The 13,771-nt window shown below is 40.8% G+C and overlaps 2 protein-coding genes across 6 annotated transcripts in view; both read right to left on the reverse strand.

Annotated features, from left to right (window-relative positions):
* Positions 1-13,771, reverse strand: part of LOC115386028 (GTPase IMAP family member 7-like) — a 632,686-nt gene that overhangs the window by 576,005 nt on the left and 42,910 nt on the right. The gene's annotated exons all lie outside the window — the stretch shown is intronic.
* On the reverse strand, positions 281-12,730 carry LOC115386030 (GTPase IMAP family member 9-like). 3 transcript variants are annotated; one of them, XR_003931246.1, is made up of 5 exons: positions 12,594-12,730; positions 11,871-12,018; positions 10,108-11,289; positions 10,026-10,037; positions 281-291 (listed from the first exon to the last, which is right to left on the reverse strand). XR_003931246.1 is itself a non-coding variant. In XM_030088218.1 (4 exons), exons 2-4 carry the CDS (start codon positions 11,875-11,877, stop codon positions 10,157-10,159), a joined length of 1,083 nt encoding a protein of 360 aa, XP_029944078.1. In that variant the 5' UTR covers positions 11,878-12,018; positions 12,594-12,730; the 3' UTR covers positions 8,783-10,156. The 3 variants fall into 3 exon arrangements, 2 of the variants coding, with proteins under 2 accessions (XP_029944078.1, XP_029944077.1); XM_030088218.1 differs by lacking the exon at positions 281-291 and having other exon boundaries at positions 8,783-10,317; positions 10,375-11,289; XM_030088217.1 differs by lacking the exon at positions 281-291 and having other exon boundaries at positions 8,783-11,289.

Below are 13,771 nucleotides of genomic sequence, written 5' to 3' on the forward strand. Positions count from 1 at the left end.
CATGTAAATTTGGCTATGTACATATATATATGTGCGTACATGTGTTTTGAATATTTTGTGCAGTTCTATTTCTTTTTAGTTCTTTGTTGGAATATTAACTACTCATTGGTTGTTGAGATTGTTTTGGTTTTTTGTTTGTTTTTGTTGTTTGTTTTGCTTTGTTATAAATGTTGAACAGGAAGAAGGTTAGGCATGTATAAGCTACGTAGCTTCAGCCAAAACCTTTTCGGTCAACCTGGTTTTCAGTGGTGTTGCTTTGGTTGGTATACGTTTCAATATGATCGAAATAAACTAATCTCAATCTCAATCTCAATATTAAGAATGATCAGTGACAAATTTCAGGCTAAAGAAAAAGACGTCAAACAGTATACACAAACATCTGTGACCTGTCATGTGGGATCCAATCTGCGCCTCCTATTCGTCCGGGGAAGAAGCCGGGATTACAGAGAGATCTGCAGGAGATCAAGGAGCTGGGTGGCTGAGAGAGGCCCTGGGTTCAGGGTTGGTAAGACAGTCATATGTAAGGGTAGAGCACTGGGTGTATTCAGGAGAGTGTTTGACTGAAAAGCAGCAGGCAGAGTGCACCAAGCTGGGGATGTAGCAGTAAAAAGTGTGTGTGTTTTAAGTGATGTGATTTGATGATGTATGGTTGGTGTATAAAACAGTCATGATGTTGAATGTAATGAAGAATTGATTTTAAAGCAGAACTATGCAACATTTTTACCTCAATAAATGTTTTTCAGAATCCCTGTGGGGGTAAACAAAGACTTGGCATGGTGACTGCCCGGTCCCTCTTCTCCCCCCGGTGTCTGTGACAGAGAACGTGAGCAGTAGGGGGGAGCGTGAGAGCAAAAGTTGCATAGTTCTGCTTTAAAAATTTGGAGAAATTGGGAAATATGCACATGTAATACAATTGAGGAACTGTGTGGGAAAAGATAGCTGAAACTTAAAATGGTTGCAACATTGCCAGACATTGGTGGTAACGTTGGTAAAAGCGGTTGGTAAAACAGCTGAGCAGACCTGAGTGGCAGGGTTGAAGCGCATGCACACCAATGCAAACATGAGACATGTTGACTGAAAACAAGACTCATGAACTTGGTAAGATTTTGAATTTTTTTGCAGTGAATCAGAACACAAAGTTAGGAAATATTCAACCATCCATGACAGTTTTATACGGCTCAGGCAGAAAGTGGACAATTGCGACTAAAAACTTTTCTCTACAATACTCTGTAGATTTCTTTAAACATGTTTTTATTTCATTTTTATTTGTTATCTTAACAAAACATATATACAAAAACAAAAAACAAAAAACAAACAAACAAAAAAAAACCAACAAGTGAGGCGCCTCATTTATAATAACCAAATAAAAATAATAACAGTAATGACATTAAGAACTATGATAGAAAGCAGTTGTTCATTTAGAAAATAAAAACCAGTCAAGAAATCAGTCATCCATCCAGCCATCAACAGACGTATTATTTTTCTCAAGAAATTTGTGGAAAAGAGTCCATATTTCCTGAAACTTGACAAGTCTGTTCTTCGTTGTGTAGCTTACTTTTTCCAAAGCAAGATAAAAAGTCAATCCCTTCACCCACTGTGAAGCTGTGCAAGCAGTCTCTGATTTCCATGACATAGCAATACACCTTTAAGCCTCTAGTAAACATATATTAAGGGTGCATTAAGGAGTTTTTCAACTTTAAAAATACTTATTTTCCACCATAAATATGTTACACATTTTTAATGATGTGTACAATGTGCCCTGACATATTCATTGCAAGTACTGCTAACAGCGCTAAATTGTCACTTAAAAGTTGCAGTGCCGGTCCGGCACCAGAATTTTTTGGGGAGAATTTGAGATGATATGATGTAATGTGCGCTCCCGCTGGCCTGATTTCCTTAGGCTTTGTTTTGTCCACCATCACTCTGCCAGATGGCTCTTCCAGAAAGTAAGAAAAGACTGGCTTCTAGCACTGCCACAACTCCCGCACAGACCCCACCAGGCAAAAGAAACTTTACTCATTTTAGGAGATAGAGGAACTTCCCTGCCAATAATTTCACTCACAAGATTTAAAACTTTTCCCCAAAAAGATCAAACATAATAGCACTCCCACATACAATGAAAGAGTGTGCCTTTCTGATCCCCACATTTCAGACTCGCTGCCACTGGGGACAGTGGCAGGTTGGGAGTTTTTTTTTCCATGCTTGATATTAATTATAGCTTTTTCAGTTTTAGATACAAACGAAACAACACACACACACACACACACACACACACACACACACACACACACACACACACACACACACACCCATCAGCTGCCAGCTCAACAGAAAAAAATAGTAATAGTAATAGTAACAGTGGTAGTAGTAATAATAATAATAATAATAATAATAATAATAATAATAATAATAATAATAATAATAATAATAGCAAGTAAAGCTAAAAAAAGTCTTCATGTACAAATATACATATACACACATGTGGAAAATTAAAAAGGGATACCAAAGCCAGTCAATCCATACTCAGAGAGAGCAGGAGTCTACCAGGAGGCCAGGTGACCCCTGTGACTATAGGAGCAGTGTGGGAGAATCAAAGCCATACAAATTAAAGCAAGATAATCAATTTCTGATTTGTGCGATTAAAGGACCCCAGACCTTTTAAAACACAGGTTGGGCTCAAACCAAACAGTAGCGTACCTCCTCAAGGTAGATACAGGAAACCATATAATTTCACCACATTAAAAAAAAAAAATCAACAAATGGATACAATTTATAAGAACACAAAATACACACATCCCATGTACAAGGGCAGGAGTAGGATGAAGATAAGTTTTTTTTAGCTCCGACAGGCCCGGTCACACCACCCGAACTTTGCTGGAGTGTTCCTGGAGAGGTGAAAAAAATTCATCACCGATCGTAACCGTTCACCACCGTTTAACAGAAGTTGTACTCCGTTAAAGCAATGCCGTAAACGCTCGGCCACCACTGATGTTACCGGAGGGGCCCTCCTACCGTTCCAAAAGTTTTGAGCTGCACTAAATATTCCGAGCGGTGAGGAGCATTGAATTTTACGCCCCGGCAACGTTCACCCCCGCTCCACCAACGCCCAGTCAAAGTTTGGTACAGCGAGACGCAAGTTCGTGGACGCTCGGGTCCGTCAGGCCAACGCAATCTTGAACGCTGGACCACCGCTACTTCACCAGCGTTGCCCGGGCGGCGATTAAACATTGCCTAAATGTCGGTGGAGCCGTTGTAAGCGTTTTACGAGCAGACACGGGGTTGCTGGAACGGTGGAATGGAATAATAAATGAAAAAGGTTTAAGTGATATTGTAGCGTTGAGCGGCGACTTGGGAGCAAGAAGACGAAGAGAGGTCTGCTCTGTTGCTCAACCCAGCTTTATTGTTATAACAACTAAGCACAGAAAACATATTGCACACCAACACAGAGTCTAAACATAATGGCGGCCGTAGGCCCCAGGTCACTCCCCCGGCAACCCCTCTGACCCACGATCCGACATATATGAAAATAAAAGTAACACAAACAGCACACAACAATAATGCAAAACATAACCATTACAAAAGCAAACCCCAAAACACACAGGAACCCCGCAAACAGTCTCAAAAGTCCCGAACGGGGAGCTCCCAGCATGCCCTGCGACTCCCAGGAACAGGCTGCCTCGTAGCAGCGGCCCGAGAGACCCCCGCGCTCGCTACAATATATATAACAGTATTTTTTCACAGTTGTTAACGCCAGAACAGCCAAGACGGTCTGACAGACCGTTTGGGTTTTTATAATTCAAATAAATCTGTTAAAATAATTCCCCTGTCCTCTAATTCTTTGACTTTTCCTAAATATGTGTCTTGTATGTTTTTCTGAAGCAAATAAGGTTTCTGAAGCAAATAAGGTCCTAACAATGACACACATAATATTACAAAGCATTTATACCTCCAAAAGATAAAGAAGACGCACTTCGCGTTGCTTTTTTTCTGCGATTGATTTGTTTTGGTTCATATGCTGCATCTGAACAGGGAGCTAGCTCTGACAGCAGACAATCAGACAGACGTCCAAAAATATCAACCAAATCCCCCCCCCCCCCCCCCCCCCCCCCCGCAAAAAAAAAATAAATAAATAAATAAAGACAATAAAAACAGGCATAAGAGATATAAGGTGGAAGAAGCTTTAGCAATGATACAGGAGGTAAGTGAGGGGGAATCGGATGGTGGAGACGTGTCGGACATCAGCGATCTTGACTGGAGTGAAGAGGAGGAAAGTTCTGAATCACAGTCAGAAGCCACGGGCCAAATAGCAAAAGAAAAATGTAATTCTGCTGCCCCAAAAATGCCCGATCGACCTCCAGCTGCTGTACAGTCCAGCACAGAACCTGCAAGTGGCGCATGAAAGCATTGCGTCACCTCCAGGAAGAGAATTACTGTAAGCCACTGTAAGTTTACAACTAAATAATAATAACATAAAATGGTGTTAAAAAAAAATAAACTAATGTAATAAATCTCAACACAATAGTGAACATGGTAGTTGACAGCAGGAGCACTGCAGCATCTCCAGAGGTGCCAGTTACAGATTTGGGTAAAATATTATATCCTCCATCAAAGTACAGCAAACCATGTGTTTTTCGTTTCCAAAAATTAATTTTAGAACGAACATATTGTCTGAATGAATACCTTTGTCCTGTGGAGCCTGCAGTCCCAGAATCAAATGAGCAGGGTGAGGACGGGACCGTGAGGGAAGGTGTTCGTCCTGGTGCGCAGCCGGGGAGACTTATTTTACTAATTTTAATATGTTCTTGATTACTATTGACGGTTAATAACACAACTATTTTGTGTGTGTTGGTGTGTGTGTGCGTGTTTATCAAGGAAACGAGTGCGCGGAGTGTGAGAGGTGACGCTGCGCAAATGCGCACTGTAAAAAGTCAAATTTTAAAACCTGATTTGAGGCATTAATACAGCAGACATGAGGCATTAAAAGGTTTGCTGATCCGCTTGACTTAATATTTTGTTTATCTTAATTTCTAATATATTAGATTACAGAAAAACAACCTGTTGTTGTGCTCCTGTGAAAAAAACACTGCAAAATGTATGACTGTCTGGCTGACATTGCAGCCTTTGGAGGGGGTGTAAGAATATTTCTTGGCACAACCAGTGGGCCACATCTATTTACCTGACTCCATTGCTTCAGCTGCCTGCTCAGTAATGATCTTCTTGGAGGCTGCTGCCTTTCCTTCTCCAGCCTTCCTCTTCTTTTGCTCACGTCGCATGATGAACTTCAACTATCCACTTCTATCAAAAATCGATCAGAACTTGTATCAAAATGGTCCGTTCAGCTCCGTAGTCACAGAACGCTGCTATTCCAACGCTCGCTACCGCTCTACCGCAAAACCAACGCCAAAGCAACGCTGGCTTCAGCGGTGCACCACTAAGCCAACGCTGTGTTTTTGATTTTTTTTTCCCATTTTGACGAGCATTCGGCCCCCCTCCCTACCATTCAAGGGCTCCGGCAAAGTTCGGGCGGTGTGACCGGGCCCGTACACCAGTCTTTTTTCCAAACTCAAACAAGAAAACAAAAAACCTCAGATGGCCACAATCAATCTATAAATCAATCACATCATTATTATTGCTCCTTTGCATAAATGTTAAATATTTTTTCTTTAAACTTACATTTAAACTGCAAAATGTTTGAACATTGTTTCACAACTTTTTCCAAAGAATTCCATTTCTTCACACCCGCGACAGATACACACATTCATTTAAGAGTCGTTCTTGCTGAATTATGTTTAAAATGAAGATTTCTTCTACTTGTCTCACTGTTCAAAATAAAAGCTGTTTGCAAACCACGAGGTAGCAGGCATCTTTTTGCTTTATACATGACTGTTAATGTGTGTAAATCAATTAAATCCTTTAATTTTAATAGTCCTGACTTAATAGAAATAGTTTTGCTGTATGCTCTTTTGAAGTGGCTTCATTAATTATTCTAAGAGCCCTCTTTTGTAAAGTAACTAAAGGTAATAGATGAGTAGGATATACATTACCCCAAACCTCCAAACAATATATCAAATACGGTAAAGTTAAAGAACAGTATAATATTCTCAATGCATGATAATTTAAAGGGACTTAAGGCAAAATTTGTGAAAAACTACACATGCATTTCCAGTTTATTCAATGGTAATGGACCGTGAAGCATTAAAAACCTAAAACAACAGGCCAATCCGCGTATCTGTCTTTTGCCTTATACAGGCTGTGTGCCAAATAATTTGTTGCTGTTCGGGGTCCGAATTTCCCGCGCAGTCGTGGGGATGTGACGTAAATTGACGCTGTATGCGTGCTGCCAAACAGGAAGAACATGGCCGCCGTGGACGCGGACTCAAACACTGCTGGGCTCAGGGGTGGGCAGTGTTGCCAACTTGGTGACTTTCTCGCTAAGTCTGGCGACTTTCCAAAGCCTCTTGGCGACTTTTTTTTGTCAAAAGCGATTAGTGACAAATTTAGCAACTTTTTCTGGTGCTCTGGAGACTTGACAGGACGTCTCCGCTGTTATCAGCAAGCAGCGGGTGCTGCGTGAGCCCCTCCACCGTCCCGAAGCACTCACAGGCGGCCAGTCTCACGCAGCGCTCCCTGCTGCAGTCAGAGCAGAGAGGAGACCCACACCACTCCGTCCACACTTCAAATGAATCGCGCGTGCGCAAATACGCCGCTGCTCACTCGCTGACAAACCAGGAATCAACAGAAGAAAGTTCATCTGTAGTTCTATTTGTAGTTTCATTTGTCTGCCCCCCCCCCCCCATACAATCGGATAACTGCATCCACTCAAAGCCCACAAAAAAACACCACGAAGAAAAAAAGGACTTTATCAGCATTATCTCGTGAGTCAAAAAAAAAAAAAAAAAAATGACCGAAGCCGGGCAGGCACCCGAATAAATATTGGATATGCTTTTGATTCATGGAGGGAACTTCAGCTGCATTTGGGAATGAAAACGGATGCCGACAAAAATCACATAATATGCACTATGGTCTTGCAGTAAACGATGACGTAGTAAACAGCATTAGCATCCCTGGTGCAGTGCTGTGAAGACGGACATTCTGTAAAATGTTTGTGAGCGCTCCCGTGCCGCCTTGGTTGGTGGCTGCAGTTACCCGCAGCACCTATCGCGGCAGCACTGAGGTAAATTTTGTAAAGTTGCCTTAAGTCCCTTTAACAAATACTTAACTTTAGTTATCACACTTATATTTCTATGTAGCCCTGTCTAATTAGACACATGCATAAAAGACTTTTAAAAGGCATAAAAAGACAATCAGATTTCATAAATGTTTAAAAAATGAGTGATTTTTGTATGTAAATAAGTTAAAAGAGCCACAAAGTTCATTCAGTTAAAAAAACATAGAATTCAGTTAAAATGTATTTACAGTGTAAAATGTATAAAGTTCATTTATGTGTGAAATTGAAAGAGATAAGTTTGGTTTCATTGTTTCCTTAAAAGATGTGCACACTATCTTCATTTTGTTTCAGTTGTCACTCATGGTGTTTTTCTGTTGTCACTGGTTTGGTTGTGACTTAATAGCCAATCAGAGATCTTCTTTTGCGTAAGGGGCGGGACAAGTGGCGCACTGTGCTGTGACAGGAAGAAAAATAGATCTCTCTCATGTCAGCCGTGAACGGCGAGAACATCGTGAATTGTGGAGAACCTTCAAGTTATATGGGAGATTGACTATCCGTTGATCAAGAGTGTGACTGTTGTGATCTGCATCAGGTAACGGATGTGTGTGTTTCTGTGCTATAACTTGTGGTTGCAGTGTTAAAGCAGCACTTTGCAAGATTTGCTTTAGCGCTCCCCCTACTGGTCTCTTGTGAAAGCTCACTGTCGTAAACATCCTCCGCATCACCCCCCCCTGCAGAGAGCGTCCTACTCCCGTTTCCTTTTTTTCCGCTCTTTAGACAAAGCTTTTTTTCTGTCTTTTTGGTTCTGCCATCCGTGAGCACCTCAGGACAGCGTTGCTAACGCTAGCGAGGGTTTCATGTTTGTTTTACGCACTTTTGTTAAATCTTCTGCAGCTGCAGTTCCTCGCGCTGCCCGGGAACTTCTTCCGGTTGCTCCCCCTGTTGTAGACATGCCTGCCTCGCACACTCAGACTTATTGGAAAACAAACATTCGGAGATGCTCAGTGCAGCGAACTCACTCGCGCTTCACGTCTACGAGAGGAGGTGCCAGTCCTCTTTATTTTTCAGTTACCAAACGGAAATTGGAACCAATCAACACATTGTGCAAAGATCATCTATTGCAACACAATGACAGATATCACACTCCAGCAGCTTTTATCCTTGTAATCTCGTATGAGTGCCGTAAAGCAGGTTTGTTCTCGCAAGATGTATTTGGGTCCGCTCCTCTGAAATCGCAAGCGCTGGTTTCAGGACTCAGACCCCAGGGAGAGTGAAGGGACAGGCGAATCACCGTGACAAGTCTTTGTTTACTCCCACAGGGATTCTGAAACACATTTATTGAGGTAAAAAAGTTGCAAAGTTCTGCTTTAACTGGCGGTCATCTTGAAATAGGGCCACCATCAGGGATGGCTGGTATAAATGGGCCAGCAGGGCTGAGCCCTCCCAGCACAAAAAGACAGCTAACACAAAAAGATGAAAAGATTATTTTTTAAATAACTTACCACAGATTGTTTTAAGTTTAGATAAAACCAATGGTAGCAACAGCACCAATCAGTCAAAAGAAAAACATAGAATATCTCTAAATGATTTTTTTACAGCTCCAGCAGATACATTCATTTCGTTCTTGTAAGTGATTGACAGGTGTCATGTCCCGCCCCCCGTGGTTTACTGAGCATTTTGTAACTGAAGTTGTGCGGTGCTGCTATTTGTGCCAGAGTTGGGAAGGAGGGAGAAAAGGTTCAGCTATGGCGGGTATTAGCATGAACAAGGTGGTCTATTTGCTTTGGATAATCCAATTATTTAGACCGATTGAGTGCACTTGCCACACTGTCTATCGAGATGGACTCCATCCAAAAATTACCAGACTTCAACGACATGGTGATTAACCTGTTTGCATCCCAGAAAGGTGTCGATGTGAGTTTCTTTTCAAATAAGGTAGGCCCATGTTGACCTGTTAAAGGACTGTGACGCCTTGTTTTTGCTGAGGTGAGCTGTTGTATTGAAGGCGTGTTTGGCACTACATGTCAGCAAACAGTTGCAGCAGGCTATCTGTGGGCAGTTGTTGAAGTTGGGTTGGAACACAACTGTAGTGCGTAAATGTGTCAGAGAGAGAGAGAGAGAGAGACAGAGAGAGTTGATATAGAGCACTAAAAAACTAGCTGTATTTGATGTAACTGTTTATCATAGGTGATGTTGCTTATGCAACTCTGTTAACTATTTAATCTGTATTATACAAGCATTTCTTAGCCCACCCAACAAATTTCCCCACCAGCCGCCACTGGCCACCATATTGTTTCATGGTTAAGGAATCTGTTACATTTAAAAATCGGTTTCCATGAAGAAGCAGAAAGCAAAAAACTGAATTCAAACAAGACAAGCTTTGAAAAAATCTCTGTACAGTGATCAGGACTGAAGTTTTAGACAAGCAACAGTGATCGACGAAATTAATATACAACAATGAATCCTGACAGATGTGGAACATGTTCATTTAACTCCTGATTTACAAAGAGAGTGTAAACATGTTGATTTATTGAAATTAATGAAATCAAAACACGTTTCAAGAAGCAGAAATGTTTTATTACTCTCAGTTCTCTGTATCGTCAAGTACCCAAATGAAACTACTTGTCATCATACTCATAAGTATCCAGTCAATCCCACTGATCACTGATCAGTTATTAATGTAGAGAACATTTGACACCTTCACATTGCTTTACAGTGACTTAAAAAATTCCTCAACTCATCCTATATTGAGGTTTTACACTCACTATACTGAAGTAGTGTACTCTTAACAAAACCTTTCCGTTTTTACCTTTTCGAAAAACTGTTTCTATAATTGAACCATTTCAAAAGTTGCTACTTGAAAAGTTTCATTTACAACTCCAAAAAAAGTGTCATGAAAAAAAATTATTCCATCATGTATCCTGCATCAAAATCAAACTTTTTTTGTTTGTTTTTGAGGATTGTTTTTTTTCTCAGAGGTATGCCTCTCTATTCAGCCTTTGTTTTTCTCTGTGTGTTTGATTGTTCACACATCATCTCGGCTCTATTTGCTTCAACTTCTTCATCTGAATCTGTTTTAACGTGTTCATATCCTGCAGCGCGTCCACGAGCTTCTGCTACATGACCTCTGATAGTGGCCCCTGCTTCAGCAGCAAACTCTGCAGCAGCTTCAGCAGCTCCGGCAGCAGCTCCAGCAGCAGCTCCAGAAGCTACCCCTGATACTACAGCTCCAGCAGCTACCCCTGCACCAACTCCAGCAGCAGCTCCAGCAGCTATCCCTGCACCAACTCCAGCAGCTAAACCTACAGGTACTCCAACAGCTGGTGCTACAAGAGCAACAACAACAAAAGCTATTCCAAGAACCAACGCAACTTTTTTTGGTTGACCAAGAAAAGCTGCCAGTAACTCCCTTGTACTTAGTTTAGCTGCCTTCTTCTGGAACTTTTCAAAGACAATTTTCTTTGCCTCCTCTTTAGATCTGGTTCGCTTCGTCTCTTCCTGGATGTTTCTCTCCACTTCTTTCAGCAACTCATTGGTGTAGCAGCCTCTGTGTTGCTTCACCATTTTGATCGTGTAGAGCAGCTGTCTGATCTGGAACTGGTTGTCTCTGTAACAATCTGGCTGGTTGTTGTTCCAGTATTTATTATCAACAACATGACAGCGGCCACCACATTTTTCTAAAAGCTGTTCCAGATCCTTGTTTCCCTTGACAAAGTGTTCGATTTTCTTGGGCTGAGGAAGCTGGTCACCCTGAGTGAAGACCAGTACAGCATGTTTAAAAGCCTCTTCAGAAAATAACTCTTTTATTTTTGCAATAACCTGGATCTCTTGCTCAGTGTATTTCTCCACTTTGAGGAGAATGAGAAAAGCATGCGGTCCAGGTGAGCACTCTATCATAATCTTTATTGCCTGAGATTTGAGATTCTTGTTTTTTTCTGTGCCGGTATCAAAGAAACCAGGAGTATCAATCAATATGATTTGATCATTCTCTTTGGTCTGACATGTACTTGTACAAGAGCTTGAAGAAAAATCCACTTCAAATTCAGGTTCTCTAATCAGGGTATTGCAAAAGCTGCTTTTTCCTGCTCCGGTTTTTCCCAGCAGGATGACTCTCGGTTTTTCTAGAAGAAAACAAAAAAATTGACGTCAGTATTATTACAAATATGAATACTTTTTCCAGATATTTATTTTATGTAAAAAAAAAATGTGCTTTCAATCAGAAATGCCAAAACATAACAGACTTCATAATTCTTTGTTCTTCATCTGAACTGAGTTTTGAGTAACTTATTTTTATTTGACAACACTTTCACATATTTCAATGTTTTCTAAGATGCGTTACTTGTAAGGATTCCCTGGAAATGATATGATACAGCATGATGGTCTGATTAATGCTTTTCATCATAAAGAAGAATAAATTAATTTATGTTTCATGACACTGTGGCAATGATGACGGCTGGGATGAGCAGTGACTTTAATTTCCTCAACAGAGTATCTTGTCAAATGTTAAGGAAGCTTCTACTCACAAGTTCTCTTCATTAACTCTGAGGACATAACAATGAATCATATGTAATAATATGCTGGTGGATTTCAAACAAATTACGTATCATAATTTCCCAATGTTCCTTCATACTTCATCATGAGCACAGTACACTTTAAATAAATACAAATAAACAGTATGTCAATTTTCCAGTGTCTGACCTACCTTCCATTCTGTCTGAAAGAGGAATTGATGCAAATGTGGCTGAAGATATTTCGATTGTGAGTTTTCTTCCTCCTGTTGTTTAGATTTGCTTTCTTGGTTGTAGTAACTTTGTTATTACAATTTTAATCTTGTTCTTGTTGGCTGCAGTCTGATCAAACAAACACACGACAAAGAACATTTATTCACATTACTGTTCTGTTCAGATTATCTTGTGATATGAAACTGAAATATGCCATGATGCTGGACAAAATCTGCTGCCAGTAATTTTAAATAAAAAGCTCAGACCTGAAAGCAGTTTAAAACAGGAAGTGCAATACTAGACTGTTTTATGTTCTTGAATTCACTGGAAAATTCTGTTTAATTTGCACTTTTTCACTGTAAAAACTAAAATTGTTACTTTTTGGGTTAACCGACAAAGTAGTGTTGCTTGAACATAAGGAGAGACATCGGCAGCAGCTGGGTGTGACACACACACACACACACACACACACACACACACACACACACACACACACACACACACACACACACACACACACACACACACACACAGTTGCAGTCTTCTCAAATTTGGTAGAAGTTAACTTTGCACTTGCAGCATGTTTTGGCAGTGTGACCTTCCTTCAGAATACTGTCTTTCGATGACAAAATTTAAACCCAGTAATATCAACGATGAAAGCATTATAACATAGGATAATAACATGGAGGATAAATATGTCCTACCTTCCATTCAGTCGCAAGAGGAATCTGTACAAATTTGAATGCGTAGAGATAGCGTCTTGACTGTGAGCTTTGTTTACTCGTCTTCTCGCTCTGACCTGCTGTTTCTGTTGTAGTTCATTGCTTTAATCTCATTCTTGTGGCTGCAGTCTGATGAGAGCTGAACTGGGCGGTTCCAGATTCCATTTATAGTAAACTGCTTCATTTCCTGTCTGTTGTCACGTGATTTCCACTAAGTCCTTTGCACAATTCTTTTGCTGGTTCTGACATGTCATCATACCACAGTACTTTATTGATGTTAAGTAATATGTTGTGAGAGCTCCAGACTTAAATGTTCAACAACCTGTGACTGAAATGTTCCATTCTGTTTCGCCACTTTCTGAGTGTGTGTCCTACCTTGTAATCAGTCCCAAAGAAGAATGGGTACAGATATGAATGTGTGAGAAGACATCTTGATAGTGTGCTTTCTTACTCGTTCTCTCGTTCTGACCTGCTTTCTGCAAGACAATCTGGCTGCAGACCTCCACTCTCATGACCCAGACAGAAAAGACAGAAAAAATAGAAATGTCAAAATTTTTGCAAATTTATTAACAAAGAAAAACTGAAAAATCATATGGTCATAGTAAGTATTCAAGACCCTGTGCTCAGTATTGAGTAGAAGCACTTTTCAGCTCATATAGCCATGAATCTTCTTGGGAATGATGTGTAGCCCTTTGTACAGCCCTTTTCCTTTAGGGCCTGTACACTTAGAGTTCCCTGAGGGCGCAGAGGGAAAATCGTTTGGACGCGCGCCCGCACGGCGCTTTAATCAAGGGGTCCACACTCTCTCCAGGTTCGGGTACTGCGACCCATTTATTCTCCATGTAGTAATCGTTCCAGGATCCATACAGCAGGACACCCTCCACACGCCGCTTGGACGCGGTGAAAAACTGTTTCCTGTCCCCCTGTGCACACCTGCACCCAATCACCTGAGTGCCTTATTTATTCCCTTACACTGCTCCCCCTGGTGGTGAATGAAATAAATCATAAATGGCTCCTACACCCTTGTTTACTCACAGAATTAATTGAGTGGGCTTTGGGTTCATTTTCAGCGTACTCACATACTTTCAAATATTTTAGCTTCACTTTCTCTCTCATGAATTGGATCTAAACTGTAGGTTTAAAATTGGCACTAAATACTA

The sequence above is a fragment of the Salarias fasciatus genome, chromosome 3 (assembly GCF_902148845.1).
Source record: "Salarias fasciatus chromosome 3, fSalaFa1.1, whole genome shotgun sequence".
Taxonomy (NCBI): Eukaryota; Metazoa; Chordata; class Actinopteri; order Blenniiformes; family Blenniidae; genus Salarias; species Salarias fasciatus.